Here is an 18366-nt window from a genome sequence, read left to right as displayed (position 1 = left end):
TTCCACCAACCTGAGTTTCCCTCTACGATTGCTTATTTGCTTCATTCTGTCGCAGTGCACTTTTGCTGATTCAGGACTTCTATGTTAATAAGCTAGAGTGCATATCCACGTGAGACAACTACACTGTAAAAAGTGATACTCTATATTTACTCAATAAAATTGTGGCAACAGATTACAAGCAATATTATTAATTAAATTTAACACATTAGAATTAATTTGAATTAATTAAATGAGATGCTTACAAGCAATCATTCAAAATGAGTAAAATAACATGAAAAAAATAAGTAAAATGTATACAAAAATATTGGTTTTGTTGGACAAAAAAACGAGAAGCACCTGGCTGCAGCCTGCATATAGAGGCGGGGTTGCACATGTTAACCCGCCCCATACCTACTCTGATTGGTTCGATCGTCTTTCATAGGCATACATGATAGGAAATGTGTGCGTAGTTGGTGTACACTGTTAAAAATAATACACTATATTTACTTAATAAAATTGTGGCAACAGATTACAAGCAATATTATTAATTAAATTTAACACATAAGAATTCATTAGAATTAATCAAATGAGATGCTTAGAAATTAACCATTCAAAATGAGTCAAATGGCAAAAAAAAAAATAAGTAAACTTTAAACAAAACAAAACAAAAAACATTTCTTTGAGAAAGAAAAACAAATCACTATGCTAACGAATACTATGTTATGCATACCAGGCCAGTAGTTAGCGATTAAGAAACACAGCGCAAAAATGTAATTCACAAATTCATGTTTTTGTTGCTTACATGGAGATGATACAGGCATAGTGTTCAAAAGCTTGTGTTTTCAAGCCCCCAAAACAGAGTTATTGAAGACACCTGATGTTAACAAACAGAATCACTGAAGGAGCATAATCTACATTTTGGTTACCATTACGGTGGTCAGTGTTTGCTTTAGTTGTGCTCTTGACCCTTAAACTTTTAAACAATTTTTTTGATTGCTGTAATTGTGATACAGCAGTTAGACAAGCCAATAAAGAATAAGATCATCTGGTGTTGTTTGTTTTGACATCGTTTGATCTGGATTTCTGAGTTGGTTGTGTCTTATCAACAACAGACGTCCTTTGTCTACACAGTATAAGGTCTGGTATTTTCAGCATAATCAGAGAGATTCTAAGAAGCAAACGTTTCAAAACATTTAAAAAAAAGAAAATTTATTTCATTTAGGCAACAGAGATCAAGAATCAGGCTGAGAACCTCAACAATGGTGACCATCAAAAAGCATGTTGCACTGCATTCTGGGTGCCACCAATCAAAACTCATTTATGGCTCCCGTCATGCTTTGCGGCATGAATAAATTATGAGATTAATTGTCTTAAGATTTATTCTTAATATTTTCTTTTATTTTTACTTTTTTATGCAATTTTTAGTAGCTTGTTTTGTGATGCTTACAGTTCATCTGTTAATCTGAATATGCTGTTGGTCACCATTCTTGAGATTCATACGCTGGTTCTTGATGTCACTGTGTGTCTAAAAGAAGGTTTCCCTTCCCCACTACAATTTTTTTTTCTTAATCAGAATTCTTAAACTCTGGATTGAACAGGAGATTTCAGTTTTTCTATTGTTGAATTACAGGGGCTGCTATATTGAATGTTAATTTAACTCAGAGAACAGGCTCTATTTATAACACTCAGGCCAAACAATGATTATGCAAAATCATAACCAACACCACCTGAACAGCTTTACTCTTGGCATATCTAGCTGTTATAATTCAGTTACAACAGCCATACAAAATGTAATATTAAAAAGTCAAGGGTCAAGAGCCCAACTAAAGCAAACACTGACCACTATAATGGTAACCCTATAAATTTACCCTTTTCTCCTTCAGTGATTCTGTTTTTGAACTTTAGATGTCTTCAATAACTATGTTTTGAGGGACTGAAGACACAAACTTCTGAACATTATGCTTGTATCATATCTATGTAAGCAACAAAAATGTGAATTTGTAAAAAAGTTGACGTCATGTGCATACATCAACTTTGTCTGTAAGAGACTGTTGTTTGTTTGTATTCACGGAAACATCGCTCAGCGACAGCGTTCCGGACTGCGCCATTCAGCTCGACCAGCTGACGTGCTATCGAGCAGACAGAGCTCGCGTCGCGGGAGAGGAAAAAACCCGCGGCGGCGGGCTTTGTGTTTACATCAATGACGCGTGGTGCCGCGATGCTGTTGTGATCTGCAAACACTGCTCAGCCCTGGTGGAGTTTATGATTATTAAGTGCCGGCCGTTCTATCTGCCGAGGGAATATACTGCCATACTGCTCGTTTCGGTTTACATTCCCCCCGAACAACAGCAACAGCAACCGGAACGATGCACTAAATGAACTGTACCAGCACATCAGTGAGCAGCAGACAGCACACCCCGATGCTTTTTTCTCATCATAGCTGGGGATTTCAACCATGCTGACTTAAAGAGTGTATTTCCTAAAATACACCAACACATTAACTTTCCAACAAGAGGTAAAAACATTTTAGACTTTGTTTACACCACACAGAGAGGAGCTTACAAAGCCCTCCCCCTCCCCCCCACCTCGGTGCCTCAGACCACATCACTGTCATGCTAATGCCCGCATACAGACCGCTCGTTAAAGTCGCCAAACCAGTTCAGAAACAGATTCAAGTGTGGCCAGAAGGATCATCTGAGGCTCTTCAGGACTGCTTTGATACAACTGACTGGAATATGTTTAAGCAGGCTGCCACTTATAATAACTCCACTGACCTCCAGGAGTACTCGGAGACTGTCACTGCCTACATCACCAAGTGTATTGAGGATGTAACAGTCACAAAAACCATTACAGTCCGGCCCAACAACAACCAGTGCAAAACAATCCAACTCCACAAAATACTCTAAAAGCGGAACGCTGCCTTCAGAGCTGGAGATGAGGGGGGCCTGAGAACAGCCAGGGCCAACCTATCCCGCGGCATCAGAGAGGCAAAGTGACAATACTCCAGGAGGATAGCCCATCAATTCAGCGACAGCAGAGACACTCGGAGCCTGTGGCAGGGGATACAGACCATTACGGACTACAAGCCCCCACAGCGGACCTGTGACAGCAACATCTCTCTGCTGAACGAGCTGAACACCTTCCTTCGCTCGCTTTGAGGCACCAAACAGCTCCACTGCACAGAAGACTCCACCTCCTCCCAGTGACCAGTGATGATGCTGACCCCAGACAGCGTGAGGAGATCCTTCAGCAGGATCAATGCACGCAAAGCTCCGGGGTCCTGACAACATTCCTGGGCGTGTACTGAGAGACTGTGCAGCAGAACTCACTGATGTCTTCACAGACATTTTCAACATCTCACTTAGTCAAGCTGTTGTTCCCACATGCTTCAAAGCTACCACCATCATTCCAGTCCCGAAGAAGCCATCTCCATCATGCTTCAATGACTACCATCCTGTTGCACTTACTCCCATCCTCATGAAGTGCTTTCGAACGGCTAGTCATGCACCACATCAAGTCTGGCCCTCCCCCCCTCCCTGGACCCATTCCAGTTTGCATATCGGTCCAACCGCTCGACCGATGATGCCATCTCAACTACCCTCCACTCAGCACTCACACATCTAGAGGAAAAAGACTCATACGTCAGAATGCTGTTCATAGACTTCAGTTCAGCATTCAACACAATCATCCCTCAACAGCTCATTCACAAACTGGTCGAGCTGGGGCTCAACACTTCGCTGGCTGTTGGACTTTCTGACTGGAAGACCTCAGGCAGTACGTGTCGGCAGCAACACATCCAGCACCATCACACTGAACACTGGGGCCCCCCAAGGATGTGTGCTGAGACCCCTCCTCTTCACTCTGCTGACACACGACTGCACACCGTCACACAACTCCAACCTCTTCATTAAGTTTGCGGATGACACGACTGTGGTGGGTCTCATTAGCAACAGAGATGAGACAAACTACAGGAGCGAGGTGAGCCGCCTGGCCGGGTGGTGCAGTGACAACAATCTCTCTCTGAACGTGGAGAAGACGAAGGAGATTGTTGTGGACTTCAGGAGAGCGCACACTCAGCATGCTCCTCTGACCATCAACGGTGCGACTGTGGAGAGAGTGAGCAGCACCAAGTTCCTGGGTGTGCACATCACAGAGGACCTCTCCTGGACCGACAACACCGCAGCACTGGCCAAGAAATCACAGCAGCGTCTCTACTTCCTCCGCAAACTGAGGAGAGCCAGAGCCCCACCCCCCATCATGTACACCTTCTACAGAGGCACCATCGAGAGCATTCTGACCAGCTGCATCACTGTGTGGTATGGCGCCTGCAACGCGTCCTGCCGGAAGACTCTGCAACGCATAGTGAGAGCAGCTGAGAAGATCATTGGTGTCTCTCTCCCCTCCCTCCAGGACATTTATGGAACCCGTCTCACTCGAAAAGCCCTCTGCATTGCAGGTGATCCCACTCACCCGTCACACAGCTTCTTCAGTCTGCTGCCATCAGGGAGGAGACTGCGGAGTCTCCAGGCCAGGACCAGCAGACTGAAGGACAGCTTCATCCATCAGGCTGTCAGGAAGCTGAACTCGCTCCCGAACTTACCCCCCCGTCCCTCTTCTGCCTCAGGCACCACTGAACTATGAAACCCCCCCCCCCCCCCAGGTCCCACATCCCCAGGTCCTTCCACCCCCCCTCCCTCTAACATACGAATGTCATGCACCAGTCACTTTGTGCAGCAGTGGTCTGCTCACTACCCTCATTCACCATGGATCTGACATCATTCTACCTCCTCATCAGTCAGTTTAATAAAAATAACTGCTCTGAGCCCTTTGTCACTTTGTCACTTTTAATCAGACTGAACAAGCTATTTTTTTATGCACTAAAAATCTCTTTTATCTGCACTGTTTGTTCACTGGTTTGCACTCTATCTGCCATGTGCCTTGCGCTGCTTTTATTTAACCTTATTTTTTATTTTATTTTTTCTATTATGTCTTTTTTACATTCCCTTATTGTATAGTTTTATCTTATATTTTATATTTGATCTAGATTTTTAAGCTCTACTGTTAGTGTTATCTGTATGCACCGGGGGTCTGAGAGTAACGCAATTTCGATTCTCTGTATGTATGTACTGTACATGTGGAAGAATTGACAATAAAGCAGACTTGACTTGACTTGACTTGACTACATATAATGTTTTCACAGGGTGTTTCATGATCGCCAACTACTGGCCTGGCATGTATAACATAGTATTCTTTAGCATAGTGTTTTTTTTTTTTTTTTCATTTTTTTTCTCAATGAAATCAATATTTTTGTGTAAATTTTACTTAATTTTTTCATGTTCTTCTAATCATTTTGAATGGTTGCTTGTAAGCATCTAATTTGATTATTTCTAATTAATTCTAATGTGTTAAATTTACTTAATAATATAGGATATACAATTTTAAACAATTTTATTGAGTAAATAAAGTGAATCATTTTTTACAGTGTACGTTCTCAAGTGCTTTGTTACTTTTAGGGTTTAATGATTATAACGTTTAGCGTTGCACTTTATTAAAGTGGCACTGGGTTTAGCTTAATAGAAAACCAGGTGCTTGAATGCTACTTGTTTGTTTGACACATGTTTGTTACGAGTTCTTATATACTACTGTTTTAAAGTTAATAACTTTTACGCCTATTTTTGCAGGCTACTGCACTACATCAGTATATTGTTTTTACTGTTGTTTGCTGTGCTCGTTTTTATGCACACATTTCTTTAGTCCGATCTCAACGCGTTATTTATATTAGCTTATTATTATTTTTATTTTTTCTTTCTGTTCTTATTGTCCTTTATGGTTCTTTCTATTCACTCACTTAATGTTAGAGGGCTAAGAGACTCTACTAAACGTAAATCTATATTTTTGTACCTTAAACGGTTCAAATCAGATTTTTATTTTTTACAAGAATGTCATTCATTCAAAGATGACTTTAAATTTTGGAGATCACAATGGGGTTTGGACCTGTGGATGTCCCATGGAACATCAAGTTCAGCTGGGGTCTGTATCTTACTTCATCGCTTTAAGGGTAAAGTTCTGTTTTCTGACTGTGATCCAGGTGGTCGATATATTTGCCTCCTACTTGAAATCTCAGACATAATGTTTATTATTACCAATCTTTATGGACCCAATCAACAAAAAGAAAGTTAAGATTTATTTTATAGAATGGAAGAACGTATACTTTCATTGTTAAATAATTACCCCAAATCTAATTTGTTTTTTGGAGGAGACTTTAATGTGGTAATGGATAATAATATTGATAGATGGCCCCCAAAATCTAATAATTCTAATTCCTACTTAAAGATGTTCATGCAAAGATTTTCTTTGGTTGATAGCTGGAGGGAAGCTCATCCATCTTTAAAAGTATTCACATGGAATAATAAATCTTTTTCGTGCCAATCTCGCATTGACCTATGGCTTGCTTCTAAAGAGCTGAATAAAATTTCAACTGATATTATTCCTTCACCTTTATCTGACCATAAAAGCATCTTCTATTTGCATCCCTATTTCAACTAATGTTAATTCATATAGTACTCCCTCTTATTGGAAGCTCAATAACTCAATTCTTGCCTATACTGAAGTTAGAATTAAAATGGATGACATTATCACAAATCTTTGGAACAAAGCAAATGAAGAAGATAACTATTGCAGTAATTGGGAGTTAACTAAATATGAAGTTGGTAAATATTTTCGAAAATTCAGTAGTGACTTGGCTAAAAAGAGGAAGTCTAATGAGAGTAGTGTTATTTGTAAAATTGCTAGTCTTTTAGCCAAAAATGTGGAAGATATGACTGATTTTGATAAAGCTGAACTTACTGAACAGCAACAACAATTAGATAAAATATATAAATATAAAGCTGAAGGAGCTTATGTCCGATCACGCAGAAAGTGGCTTGAGGAAGGTGAGCAAAGCTCTGCTTTTTTTTTTCGTTTAGAAAAACAACAAGCTAAAACAAATACTATGGGGAAACTCATGATTGATGGAGTATTAAATGAAGATCAAAAAGTAATAGGAAAATTCTGTTCTAAATTTTACACGGATTTATATACATCTAAATTTTGCCACCAAGATGTAACTGATTTCTTCGAGTCTCTTCAGAACATACAGCAATTAAACATGGTAGATAAAGATTTTTGTGATGCTCCTATTACCACAAATGAGATTGTAGAAGCAATTAATTCATTAAAAAATGGAAAATCTCCTGGCACTGATGGGCTCACCTCAGAATTCTATAAATTATTTAGTAAAAAAATTACACCATTTCTATTAGAGGTTTTTAGAGAAAGCATAGAGAAAACATTTCTTCCTCCCACCCTATGTCAAGGAATAATAACTCTAATTCCAAAGCCAAATAAAGATCCCCTTCTTATTGATAATTAGCGCCCAATTACTTTATTAAATAACGACTACAATATAATACACAGCAAAAACTCCAGAGTGAAATTAACTCTGCTGGGAGTACATGTGAGACCACACTCAAGAGTGTGAAAGTGTTAAAATAGGAGTGTTAAATTAACACTGAAGCGGAGTTAAAGTTAATGAGATAATTAAGTGATTAATTGAGTGATGATTGACCATTATTGACGAGACCTGATGTTAACGAGCAGAATCAACAAAGATGAAAATCACTATTTTAATGTCACCATTATAGTGGTCAGTGTTTGCTTTAGTTGGGCTCTTGACCCTTAACATTTTAAAGTCAGATTTTGTTTGGCTGTTGTAATGGAGTTATAAAACAGACGGGCAAACAAAAAATGTTGGTTTTCCTGAATCACTGAATTAAACTTTCATTGTTGATTATTGCGGCCGAATGATTCTTCAGCATAGGATTACCAGCATTTTAAATACAATCTGTGGAATTTCTTAAGTTGTTTGTTCAAAAATCTTTCAAAAGAGTCTTTCATTTAAAACATGCAAAAACATCAAGAATCAACCTATGAACCTCAACGACGGTGACAATCAAAAAAACATGTTGCAGGAGACTTGTGTTGCAGTGCATTCTGGGTGCCACTTATCAAAATTCATCCATGGCTCCCAAAAATCTAATTTTAAAAAAGTAAGGGTCAAGAGCCCAACTAAAGCAAACATTGGCCACTATAATGGTGACATAAAAAATTGTGATTTTTGTTTTTGTTGATTCTGCTCGTTAACATCAGGTCTCGTCAATAATGGTCAGTCATCACTCAGTTAATCACTTAATTATCTCATTAACTTTAACTCCGCTTCAGTGTTAATTTAACACTCATATTTTAACACTTTCACACTCTTGAGTGTGGTCTCACATGTACTCCCAGCAGAGTTGATTTCACTTTGGATTTTTTGCTGTGTAGAAGACTCTCTGCAAATACTTGCAGCCTTATGTACTCTTCATCTCTTCTCTAAAGCCTCTGGCCTACATCTTAATATTAATAAATGTGAATTACTTCCGTTAAAAGACAGTATGATCTCTTCAATTGATGGTATTGCAATTAAAATCTGTGTTACATACTTGGGTATAAAAATAACCAAAGATAACTCTAGATGTTCTGCTAATTTGGACCCAATTGTTATAAATACAATGAAACGGTTTAACTGCTGGCTGCAGAGAGACCTTTCTTTGAAAGGCAGAGGTTTACTTGTTAAAGCGGAGGGTCTGTCTTGCCTTACTTATGCTGCTCAGTCACTGTTCATTGATAAGAACACTTGTAAAATTATCAATGGAATCTTAGTTAAATTTTTATGGAAAAATAAACCCCATTATTTGAAAAAGTCAGTGATACTAAATTCTCAACAAAACGGGGCTGAAACTTCATTGATTTTAGTTCACTAAATAACATAATTAAATTAAATTGGCTCAATCGATTCCTTAAAAATCCCATCTCTGTTTGGAATATTTTCCCTCAGCTTACCTTCTCGCAACTTGGTGGTGCAAAGTTTGCTTTAATGTGTAATTATGATATTTATAAACTCCCTGTCAAGCTATCTAACTTTCACCAACAAGTTCTTTTGGCGTGGACATAACTTTTCTCCTCATCGTTGTTACATATGGAACAATAGGTATATTTTATTTAAGAATAAATCTTTGTTCTATAATAACTGGTTCAGTAATGTAATATATCATGTTAGACAGCTCTTTAATAACGAAGGTCTGCTTTTTAGGTATGCAGAGTTTCCCAAAGAGTTTGCCACAGTTATGGATGCTATTCCTTCTGGGATACTCATGCTTTTCAAAAACAATACTCTCTCCTTGGGTTCGTTGTCTTATCCTGAACCTGTCAACACACCTATTGGTAAGATATGTTTCACTGAAAAAAGGAAGAAATTATAAAGTAAGAGTTCTATTCCTTGAAAACATTATTTCTGCCCCTCCTGCAATCTCATATTGGAATAGGCTTTTTGATAATTTAAATTGGAAAAATATATGGTCCATACAACATAGATTCTTCCTCACAAACAAAGTAAAAGAAATATCTTTTAAATTAGTTCATAATATTTACCCAGTCAAAAATTTCCTTCAGAAAAAAATCAGATCTGATTTTGACACTAATTGCTCTTTCTGTCAGAATGACATTGAAACTCTTCTTCACTTGTTTTGGTCGTGCAGTTATACTCGGAAACTTTGGAAAGATGTTAGTTGGTTTATCTCAAGAAATATCTTGCAAAATTTCTCTATGAATCCCCAAATTGTTATTTTTTGGTTTTTTGAAGCGGATTCTAATGCCTGCTTTATAATAAATCTAATTATCTTCCTGTGCAGATTTTATATTCATAAATGTAAATTCTCAAACTGTAAACCAATTCTTTTGGTATTTTTGCATGAGATAAAACATTATTTAAATACAATCTCGTCATCTCTTAACCCAAAAGCGATCAGAACTTGTAAAATTTGCACGACCTACAAACTCTTTACTTTATTAAATGTTTAGATTTTCTTTCATTAAAGTAATGCTCTCTCTCTTTATCCTTCTCTTTTTTTGTTAAGTAACACTTTTTTGTGTTATGATGTTGTTGAAATGTTCTCTGTCTCTATTCTTTATATTTTGTTATTTTAAAAAGGATTGTTGTGTTCTAACTCTGTTTCATACTGTAAACGGAATGTTCAAATAATAATAATAATAAAAATAATAATAATAATAATAAAAAAGAGAGCGAGTGCCTTTGTTCATGCAACCAAACTTGCTTCGCAACCTCTGGTTTCTTCCAAGGAAGAAAAATAAATACTGAACGTTTTATCGAACGCATTTTTTATTGATATCGATTACATGTCTATCACAATACATATAGTTTTATCGCCCAGCCCTAATTGAAACTCAGTGAAAGTTTGATCATGGCACATTTGGTAATAGAAACAGTACAAATGGCAGTACAAAAAAACACACATTCACTATATCAGGGGTTTTCAACCTTTTAGGACATGCACCCCCCAAGTTTGTCTAATTTCACTCACGCCCCCAACTATTATTCACACAGAATTACTTTATTAACAATAACATAAACACAAATATCCATTAAAACTATTAAAGCACCGACATTTTTTTTCTTTTGCTCTTTTTGATTAACATTATTTACAGAAGAAATGAGATTCGTTATACTGATGTAAATTTGATATTTCCTTTACTGTTTACATTCACTTAAAACAACAGACTGTGCTTACAAGGATACTTGTCAAGACAACCATTGGTATTCACCCGCTGTCTGAGAAGGCTACGGCTATTTGTTTGTGCACTTCACATGTGTGTGCGTGCGGTGCGCATAGAAACGCTTTATCACAGCGCGTGAGTACCACTTTGAGATATCTTGGGCTTAAATGGTTTAAAATTACTTTAGTGTTTAAACTGACAAGACTCAAAACACGTGAGAATGAAAAACTTTCATGAGGAAGCAGCACTGGCCTGATTGTTAAGATTAAGAAGTTTTTGGGGGCTAAGGTGACAGATGGGGGGCTGAAACCAACCTAAAAAGGGTTTAGAAGCGACTCTGGTGTAGCGTGCATAATTATACTGAAACATAAATATATAACCAGTTTACCTGATTCAGTGTGATGTCTGAGCATGTTTCTGAGATAACAACATGCTGACACAGCTAACTGTAAATCATCTTACACTGTCAATAAGTGTGCTCTAACTATCTGTGGGAGTCAGATCGCCCCCTAGTGGATGGTTGAAGACTCATATTCATAAATCCTCAAGGGAATGTCTCTGAATTAACTGATGCTCAAAACCCTTGAAAACCCCTGGTCTATATGACACTTTCATGTAAGCAGAATATCGCTGTGGAGAGATCGCTAAACTCGTATGTTTTCATCAGTGCTTGTTCCGTCATCAGTGAGCGCGCACAGGGTTGCCAGATTGCACAAATCAAATAAAACCCCAGGCAGAAAGTGTTAGCCAGGAGAAAAGGAGAAAAGTTTTGTTTTGGGGATTAAATCTCTTCACATCTGGCATGAACGCTAGTGAAGACTTGTTAGCAATGCAAGGTAATGCAAATGCCAAATTAAAAACACGTTTCAGGATAAATAACGAGCCAGCCAATATCGTGACGATTATTTTTAATTAATCGAGAAAAGTGGATATCGTTATCGAGATTAAAATACGATTAATCGTGCAGCCCTATGCTACGCTAGCAGTTTTTGCTGTGGTATCAAAATTGAAATTGAGAATCATAAAATTTAATTAGTATCTGACATGTTGGTGTCAAATAATCTTATTTATTAGTATAAAAGATAACCTAGATCAAAAACAATAATAACAGCAACTATTTTATGTTTGTGTGTCAGGGCCAGTAATAATCTGAACAAGTGGCTCGACCGAACGAGAAGAAAAAATCCTCAGCACTGATCTCTGACAAATAAAGTGATTCTAGTTTACTCTGAGTGCTCCATGCACCTTATGTGTGACAATAATACAGAAAATAATGAGAACAGCGGACAGCAGAAGAGTAAGAGTTTTAATAATGTCTCACAGCATGATACCAAGCTGGACGGTGTCTCACCTGGGGTCAGAGGTCACTGGTTCAGCACTGAATCTAGGAGGCTCTATCATGGATGCGTCACTCTTCAGAGACACACAGCTGGGATCTGGAGATGAAGATCTCTTCCTCCTGCTGACTCTAAAATATAATTATTCATATATATCTTCACACAGTAATTAACACAATACAATTAGTTAGGGCTGCACAATTATTCATAATTAAATCATGATTAGGCAGAAGCTGTGATTGTCATGCGTATCGGTGCGTGTATCTTTTGGTCATTTGATTTTCTACTTAAGAAATAAAGAGAAATTAGAAACGGTTTTTGATTTTCATTTTGTTTAAGAAACGGGAAACATAAATTTAGCTGGATTTTTCATATTTTTGTTTATGGGAAAAACTGAGATTATGCTTTAATATTTGTTTTGAATGTTTTCATCCCTTCTGTACTGCATCGACACGCAGCAGCCTTTCCGCTGTTATAAGGATGGCGCGTGCGGATCAGGATCAGTGCAAATATTTATTGATTTATTTATTTTATCATATAAGCGCCGCTAGCCAAGAATCCGCAGGATTAATAAACCTGGCTCGCCTGCCGCTTCTCTCCTGTTGAAAATGAACTGTGCTCGCAGCTGCCGTGTGTCAGTGCAGTACAGAAGGGATGAACCCCCACAAGAGCGTATGTCTGTGGACTGCAAGAGAGGAGCGTTTCAGCGCCGCTCACACATTTTTACCTGATTTTTACCCTTGAACAAAAGTGAGAAAAAAAAAACAGCTAAATTTTCTTTTTTCGTTTCTTAAACAAAATGAAAAAATGAAAATCAAACTGTTTCTCATTTCTCTTTATTTCTTTTTAAGTCGAAAATCAAATGACCAAAAGATACACGGACCTGTGATCAGCAGTAAATCTCAGAAACTTCAAATACTCCTCGCAGAAGAAACCCAGGAGATCCCTATAACGTTAGCTGAATAAACAGAAGATTTAACTGCTTTCATTAATTCAGCGTGACTAATAAACACACAACTACGACAATATATGGTTTACCTGAGTTTGTCTTATTATAATGTTTATTATAATAAAGTAGATAATAATGCAATGCTAATCCACATAGCCTTTAACACTGCTTAGAATAATATGAAATATGTTGCGTGCCTTATTCTGTGTAAGAAGTAGGGTTGGTTATCGATTGGGTTTTTTACGATACTGGTGCCAAATCGATACTTTTAAAACGGTACTGGTACCTAAACGGTGCCTGAACCGATACTTAAAAAAACAAAACATGGATAACAATAAAGAACATTCAAAATATTTAAAATAAATAAACATAGCATTAACATGCTCCTCGGATGCTCTCATTTCCTGAGTTGTGCTTCCCTTACTCTAATACAAAACAATACAAACCTACACATAATCTTTCTACTGTGTCTCTGTCAATCACTCTGATATTTAGTTAAACGGAGTGAATTGACTGAGTGCTGTGTGTCACTGTCTTCAATCAGTTATGTGAATGAATGTGGTATGCCACATGCACTGTTATATGTTTTATATTAAATATTAAAGTTTCAAATGAAAATACCAACATGATTGTTTTATAAAGTATGCGTTCATTTGTGTTAAGGGCTAGATTTTAGCTGGAGGAAACAGCGTTGGTGTGATGAGCGTAGGGTTGCCACCTTCAGCGAATTGATAACTTTCCAATTCAGCCCTACATCTGGAGGGTCTTGTGTTCAAAGGGCAGATGTGAGCTCTAGATGTTTTAAACTGCGCAGGTTTGTTTACCGCATGCTGCGCTCGTGTGAAAGGACTTTAACCTGTTAGCCAGCACCCCCCATTCTGGGACTCACAGCTGAAAGTGCCCTACCTAACTTAAAATTGTAACAGTTTCTTACTTCAGTGTGTTACACACATAATTCTGGTGTCTTTGGAGAGAAGACCCTTTGGGCTTTACTTTTTATCAACCAGAGTTGATAATGCTCAAAAATATTAAAAGTTATAGACACTGAAGTGCCTTGAAAAAGTTTTACAACACTGATTTTTATTTTTTTTTTTTTGATATAAAAATACATGAAATCAGTCCTGGAGCAATCTAGAAAAGTAATGGGTTGAAAGTCAAATGTCTCATGAGTTTCTATTTCAAATCTGAAGGAGATACCATGAAAAATTAGATTCCTGCAACCATTTTTCTGAGACTATGTCTATATATGTCTATGTCTGCATAGTTTTTTCATTTATAAAACACTAGACAGAAACTTAGACATCATATAAGTGATTGATTTATTTGAGCACTAGAAAGATACAATAAGAATAATTTGAGTAAGAAAAATAAGAAAAATAAAAAAGATTTAACTTTGTATGCCAATTACAGAACATCCTGATATTGCTAGAAATGCAGCATTTACAATGAATTCTGGTCCTATAGTCATTCTGGTCTGGTTATATATTATCACGTGCCGATGTGCTGATGGCTGGTTATAGAGATGGTAATAAAACAAATGCTCCATAAAGTCAATAATCACACTCTATTCATATAGACGGCGTTCACGTCGATAGCTGTGATTACACAGTAATAGCGAGCTGATTTGCACTCAAACAGATGGTAATCATGCAGATACAGGCACATTCAACATAAAACACACTCACACATATATAAAAAAAAATTGAAAAATAAACAAATAAAGAAAAAGGTGATCGCTAAGTTCCACCTCCATCAGATGACAGGTGCGTCAGAGCCGTCACGAGAGAGCGCCAGAATTCAAATAAACAATCTTCTGCCTATCTTTCTATTTTTTTTGGTGGATCGTCTCATTCTGTTTGTGACACTGTATGCTACAAAACCATGCCGTTTTTTTACAGCCAAGACGCAGTTTCTGACTCTGAGTTATAATGGACACAAACAGTTCTGTTGCTGAAGAACTGAAACGTAAACAAAGGAATTATCATTATATTACAACGTTATTACTCCGTTGGACTAAATGTGCTCCATGAGATTTCATTCAGTGGACCCTTACCTTTCTAACTAAACCGGGATTTACAGCTGTGGATGTGTTTATGACTCGTTATTGTGATGAATCTGGTATGGACTGCATTTTCATTCTTCATGTTTTGATGTGTACTGCTTACACAAATACATACTTTATAAGCTTTCCATTGAAAAACAGCGATCTGTCATCGATGCTTGAGGCTTAGATCTTTATAATGATATATAGTTTGTCAAGATTAAATTTGTCCCGTTTCATTTCATCTATTCGTAAATATTGACACGTGCAAACAAGGGGAGTTCAGGACGCCGGCGTCGGGGTGCGGGTACAGCACGCGCTCTGGAGACTCCGTCGCTATGGAAACAAAGACACGAGCATCTCTAATACTTCTTATAAAAATTACATCATAATACCTACTATTATTATAAAAAACAGCAAATAATACTTTTTTTATATTCAAATATGTGTTGGCCTTTGTTAAATATGGGACAAATCGCATCACATTGATTTGATACAGGACGCATAAATTAAACACTAAATATGAAAACAGAAAAAACCTAAAACTATACAGTAAATATTAAAACAATTGCTCCCTCGTGACCTTTTGTAAAGTGTATTCATGAAAAAGAACTGCACAGATACAGATATTATAATATTAACCCTAATCTATCGATAAACACACACCTTGTGTCCTTTCTACTTCTGTTTGAGTCTGCTCGCGCTGCGCCGGCGCGGTCTGCGGATTGAAGAGCGTGCAGAAAGACAGTGAGGAGATGAAGTATGACGCCGTTTTCATATCAAATTAGGTGACTGACTCTGAGGCGATCACAGATTTGTGTACAGTTTATGGAGCTATTCACTATAGCTCCGCTAAAAATGGCCTAGCGACGCCCCTGCTTCAAAACAAAATATCTCAGAACAACGACAAATAATTAAGACGAACCTAAATCAGGCATCAAGACACACCTAAACTGATTCGGTTCTCTGCATACCCTTACCATATTCGTACCATACCCATACCATATTGGTACCGGGTTTCGGTACGCAACCCTAGTAAGAACCCACATCATCTCACAGAAGGATTTATCTCAAACACTGGAGTGATGTTATGAAGTGAGTTTGGAGTAAAAACATGTTATTAAATGTGGTATTTTCACATGATTTCAGATGGAGCAGCATTTACTACACAGAGCTGTAGTTCACTGAGAAGCTACACAAACAGCTTTCATAATCACAAACAATTTCTTCGATCTCATAATTTAGTGATAAAATCATCTGCAATTATGAATGAGATATTGTGTAGTCCGTCAGTGAACTACGGCTCTGTGTAGTAAATGCTGCTCCATCTGAAAGCACCTGATGGAGATTTACTACTAATCACAGAACCGCTTTACTGACAAGATGAGCATGACAATCACATTTGATTAATCAAGCAGCACTACAATTAGTTCAGATGATGTATGATGTTGTATGAGTCAGTCTATTGTCTCCAGTACGAGACAGTGTCTCACCTGGGGTCAGAGGTCACTGGTCCAGCACTGAGGTTAGGAGGCTTATCCAGGGACCAGTCACTCTTAAGAGACACACAGCTGGGTTCAGGAGATGAAGATCTCTTCCTCTTCTTCCTGGTGACTCTAAAATATAATTATTCATATTCATCTTCACACAGTAATTAACACAACACAATTAGTTCAGATGATGTATGATGTTGTATGAGTCAGTCTATTGTCTCCAGTACGAGACAGTGTCTCACCTGGGGTCAGAGGTCACTGGTCCAGCACTGAGGTTAGGAGGCTTATCCAGGGACCAGTCACTCTTCAGAGACACACAGCTGGGATCTGGAGATGAAGATCTCTCACTGATCTCCATGATGAGGAACTGATTTAAGGCCTGCTAATGAAAAAACAAAACAAATAACAGAAACACTTTGACCACATCAGTGGAGGAACTCAGTGCTCATGTGTTTCAATCTCTGTTCAGAGGGCGAGTGTGTTTTATGCTGCTGTAATCTGACATCAGGTTTTTTTGTCAGCCGACATATCCAACAAACTAACTGATAAAGAATTATTTTAGTAATAATCTATTTTTCTGATCATGCTCCCCAGCAGCAGTGTAGTGATTCTGTGCTTGTTTAGAATATAAACTAGTGATACCTGACTGACAAATCTTCACTGTTTAGAAAGACGTGTTTTTATAGTATCAGACCCAGAGTTTTAATACCACTCACCATCACTTACACACAGTTTCTCTTTAGAAAATAATATTTGTGCAGAGAAACACTCTTAGTTTTTTGGAATAATGAAACGAGTAAATGGTTAGCATTAAAAAATTGTGTTACAGCCTCTTTTGCATCGTTATATTAAAGCTGAAAGAATATTTGACATTATCTTCATCATTTAAACATCATAAACCTGCTACTTTAATAGAGTGTGTAAATATTTCATAGCCATCACAATCTATGTCAATCATTATTATCACTAAACCTCAATGTTTGTGAATCGACGCTGGCCTACAGAAGCACGGTAATGTTTTATATTTAAGTATTCACATCTCCTCATTTGTATATTTTTAATGAATCTGTAAATGAACCTCAAATAAAGGCAGAGTCACGAAGGCTCGAGATCATTATAATCCTGTGTGACCAGTGGCATAAAAGGTTCAGACTAGTCTTGAAAGTTAGCTATTTTTTTTAAAAATTCAGTTACATAAAAATACAGATTAGTCTTAGTTAAATCCAAAATAAGACTGACTAGCCCTTGGCTAACTGCTAGCTGGTCAGACTAGGGACCTTTTCTCAATATGTGTTCTTAAAGGGTAACTAAACCCTAAACCAAATTTTTTTAGTTAATGATCTGTAAGAATGGGGCTTTATTAGTGCTGTTCATTGATTCGAGTAACTTTTTTGACATTTGAGTATAAAGTGTTTTAATTCTACAATATATGGTGTAAAAACATCTGAGTGCTGCCCTCTTCAGGTTGAACGGTGGCTGGATTTTTTGATGCATCTGTATATACTAGTGTTTTATGTCCAGACTTTAACCACAGGTATTCCCTCACCTGGATTTCCTCTAGTTTCCTCTTTTTTTCCTATGTTCCAGCATTCTTAAATCAACTGAAGGCTATGGCAAAATCCACAAAGAGACTGCTGGTAAAACATTACTCTTGAGTAATACTTCACTCTTTAATAGCCAGCTCCTTTACTAAACCTCCAACCACCCATCCAAACACATTACATTCCCCCTTTCCATTCTCCCAACACTGCTCTAGTACTCTTAAAGTGGGATGTGATTTGTCCGGTCCCATAAGATTTGCCCAATATACTGCAGTTAACTGTTGTCTTCTTAATTTGAGAGGCATGTCCCCTGCTTCTACCTGTAATGCTGAAACAGGTGATGACGGATGAGCCCCACGACAGATCCTTAATGCCT

The 18366-nt window shown here is 37.6% G+C and overlaps 2 protein-coding genes across 2 annotated transcripts in view; both read right to left on the bottom strand.

Annotated features, from left to right (window-relative positions):
- Window positions 1-16830, bottom strand: part of LOC109052844 (NACHT, LRR and PYD domains-containing protein 12-like) — a 55338-nt gene extending 38508 nt beyond the window's left edge. The window contains 3 exon segments of the mRNA XM_042765363.1: window positions 11981-12097; window positions 16450-16572; window positions 16692-16830. Of these exon segments, the coding sequence (XP_042621297.1) occupies window positions 11981-12097; window positions 16450-16572; window positions 16692-16807 (356 nt within the window). The 5' untranslated portion in view covers window positions 16808-16830.
- LOC109053278 (protein NLRC3-like) overlaps window positions 1-18366 on the bottom strand; it is a 426767-nt gene that overhangs the window by 112097 nt on the left and 296304 nt on the right. The window lies entirely within an intron of this gene.

This window comes from Cyprinus carpio, chromosome A1, assembly GCF_018340385.1.
Source record: "Cyprinus carpio isolate SPL01 chromosome A1, ASM1834038v1, whole genome shotgun sequence".
In the NCBI taxonomy this organism is placed as follows: Eukaryota; Metazoa; Chordata; class Actinopteri; order Cypriniformes; family Cyprinidae; genus Cyprinus; species Cyprinus carpio.
Note: the sequence above shows the minus strand (reverse complement) of the source record. Positions and strands in the feature narration are given on the sequence as shown.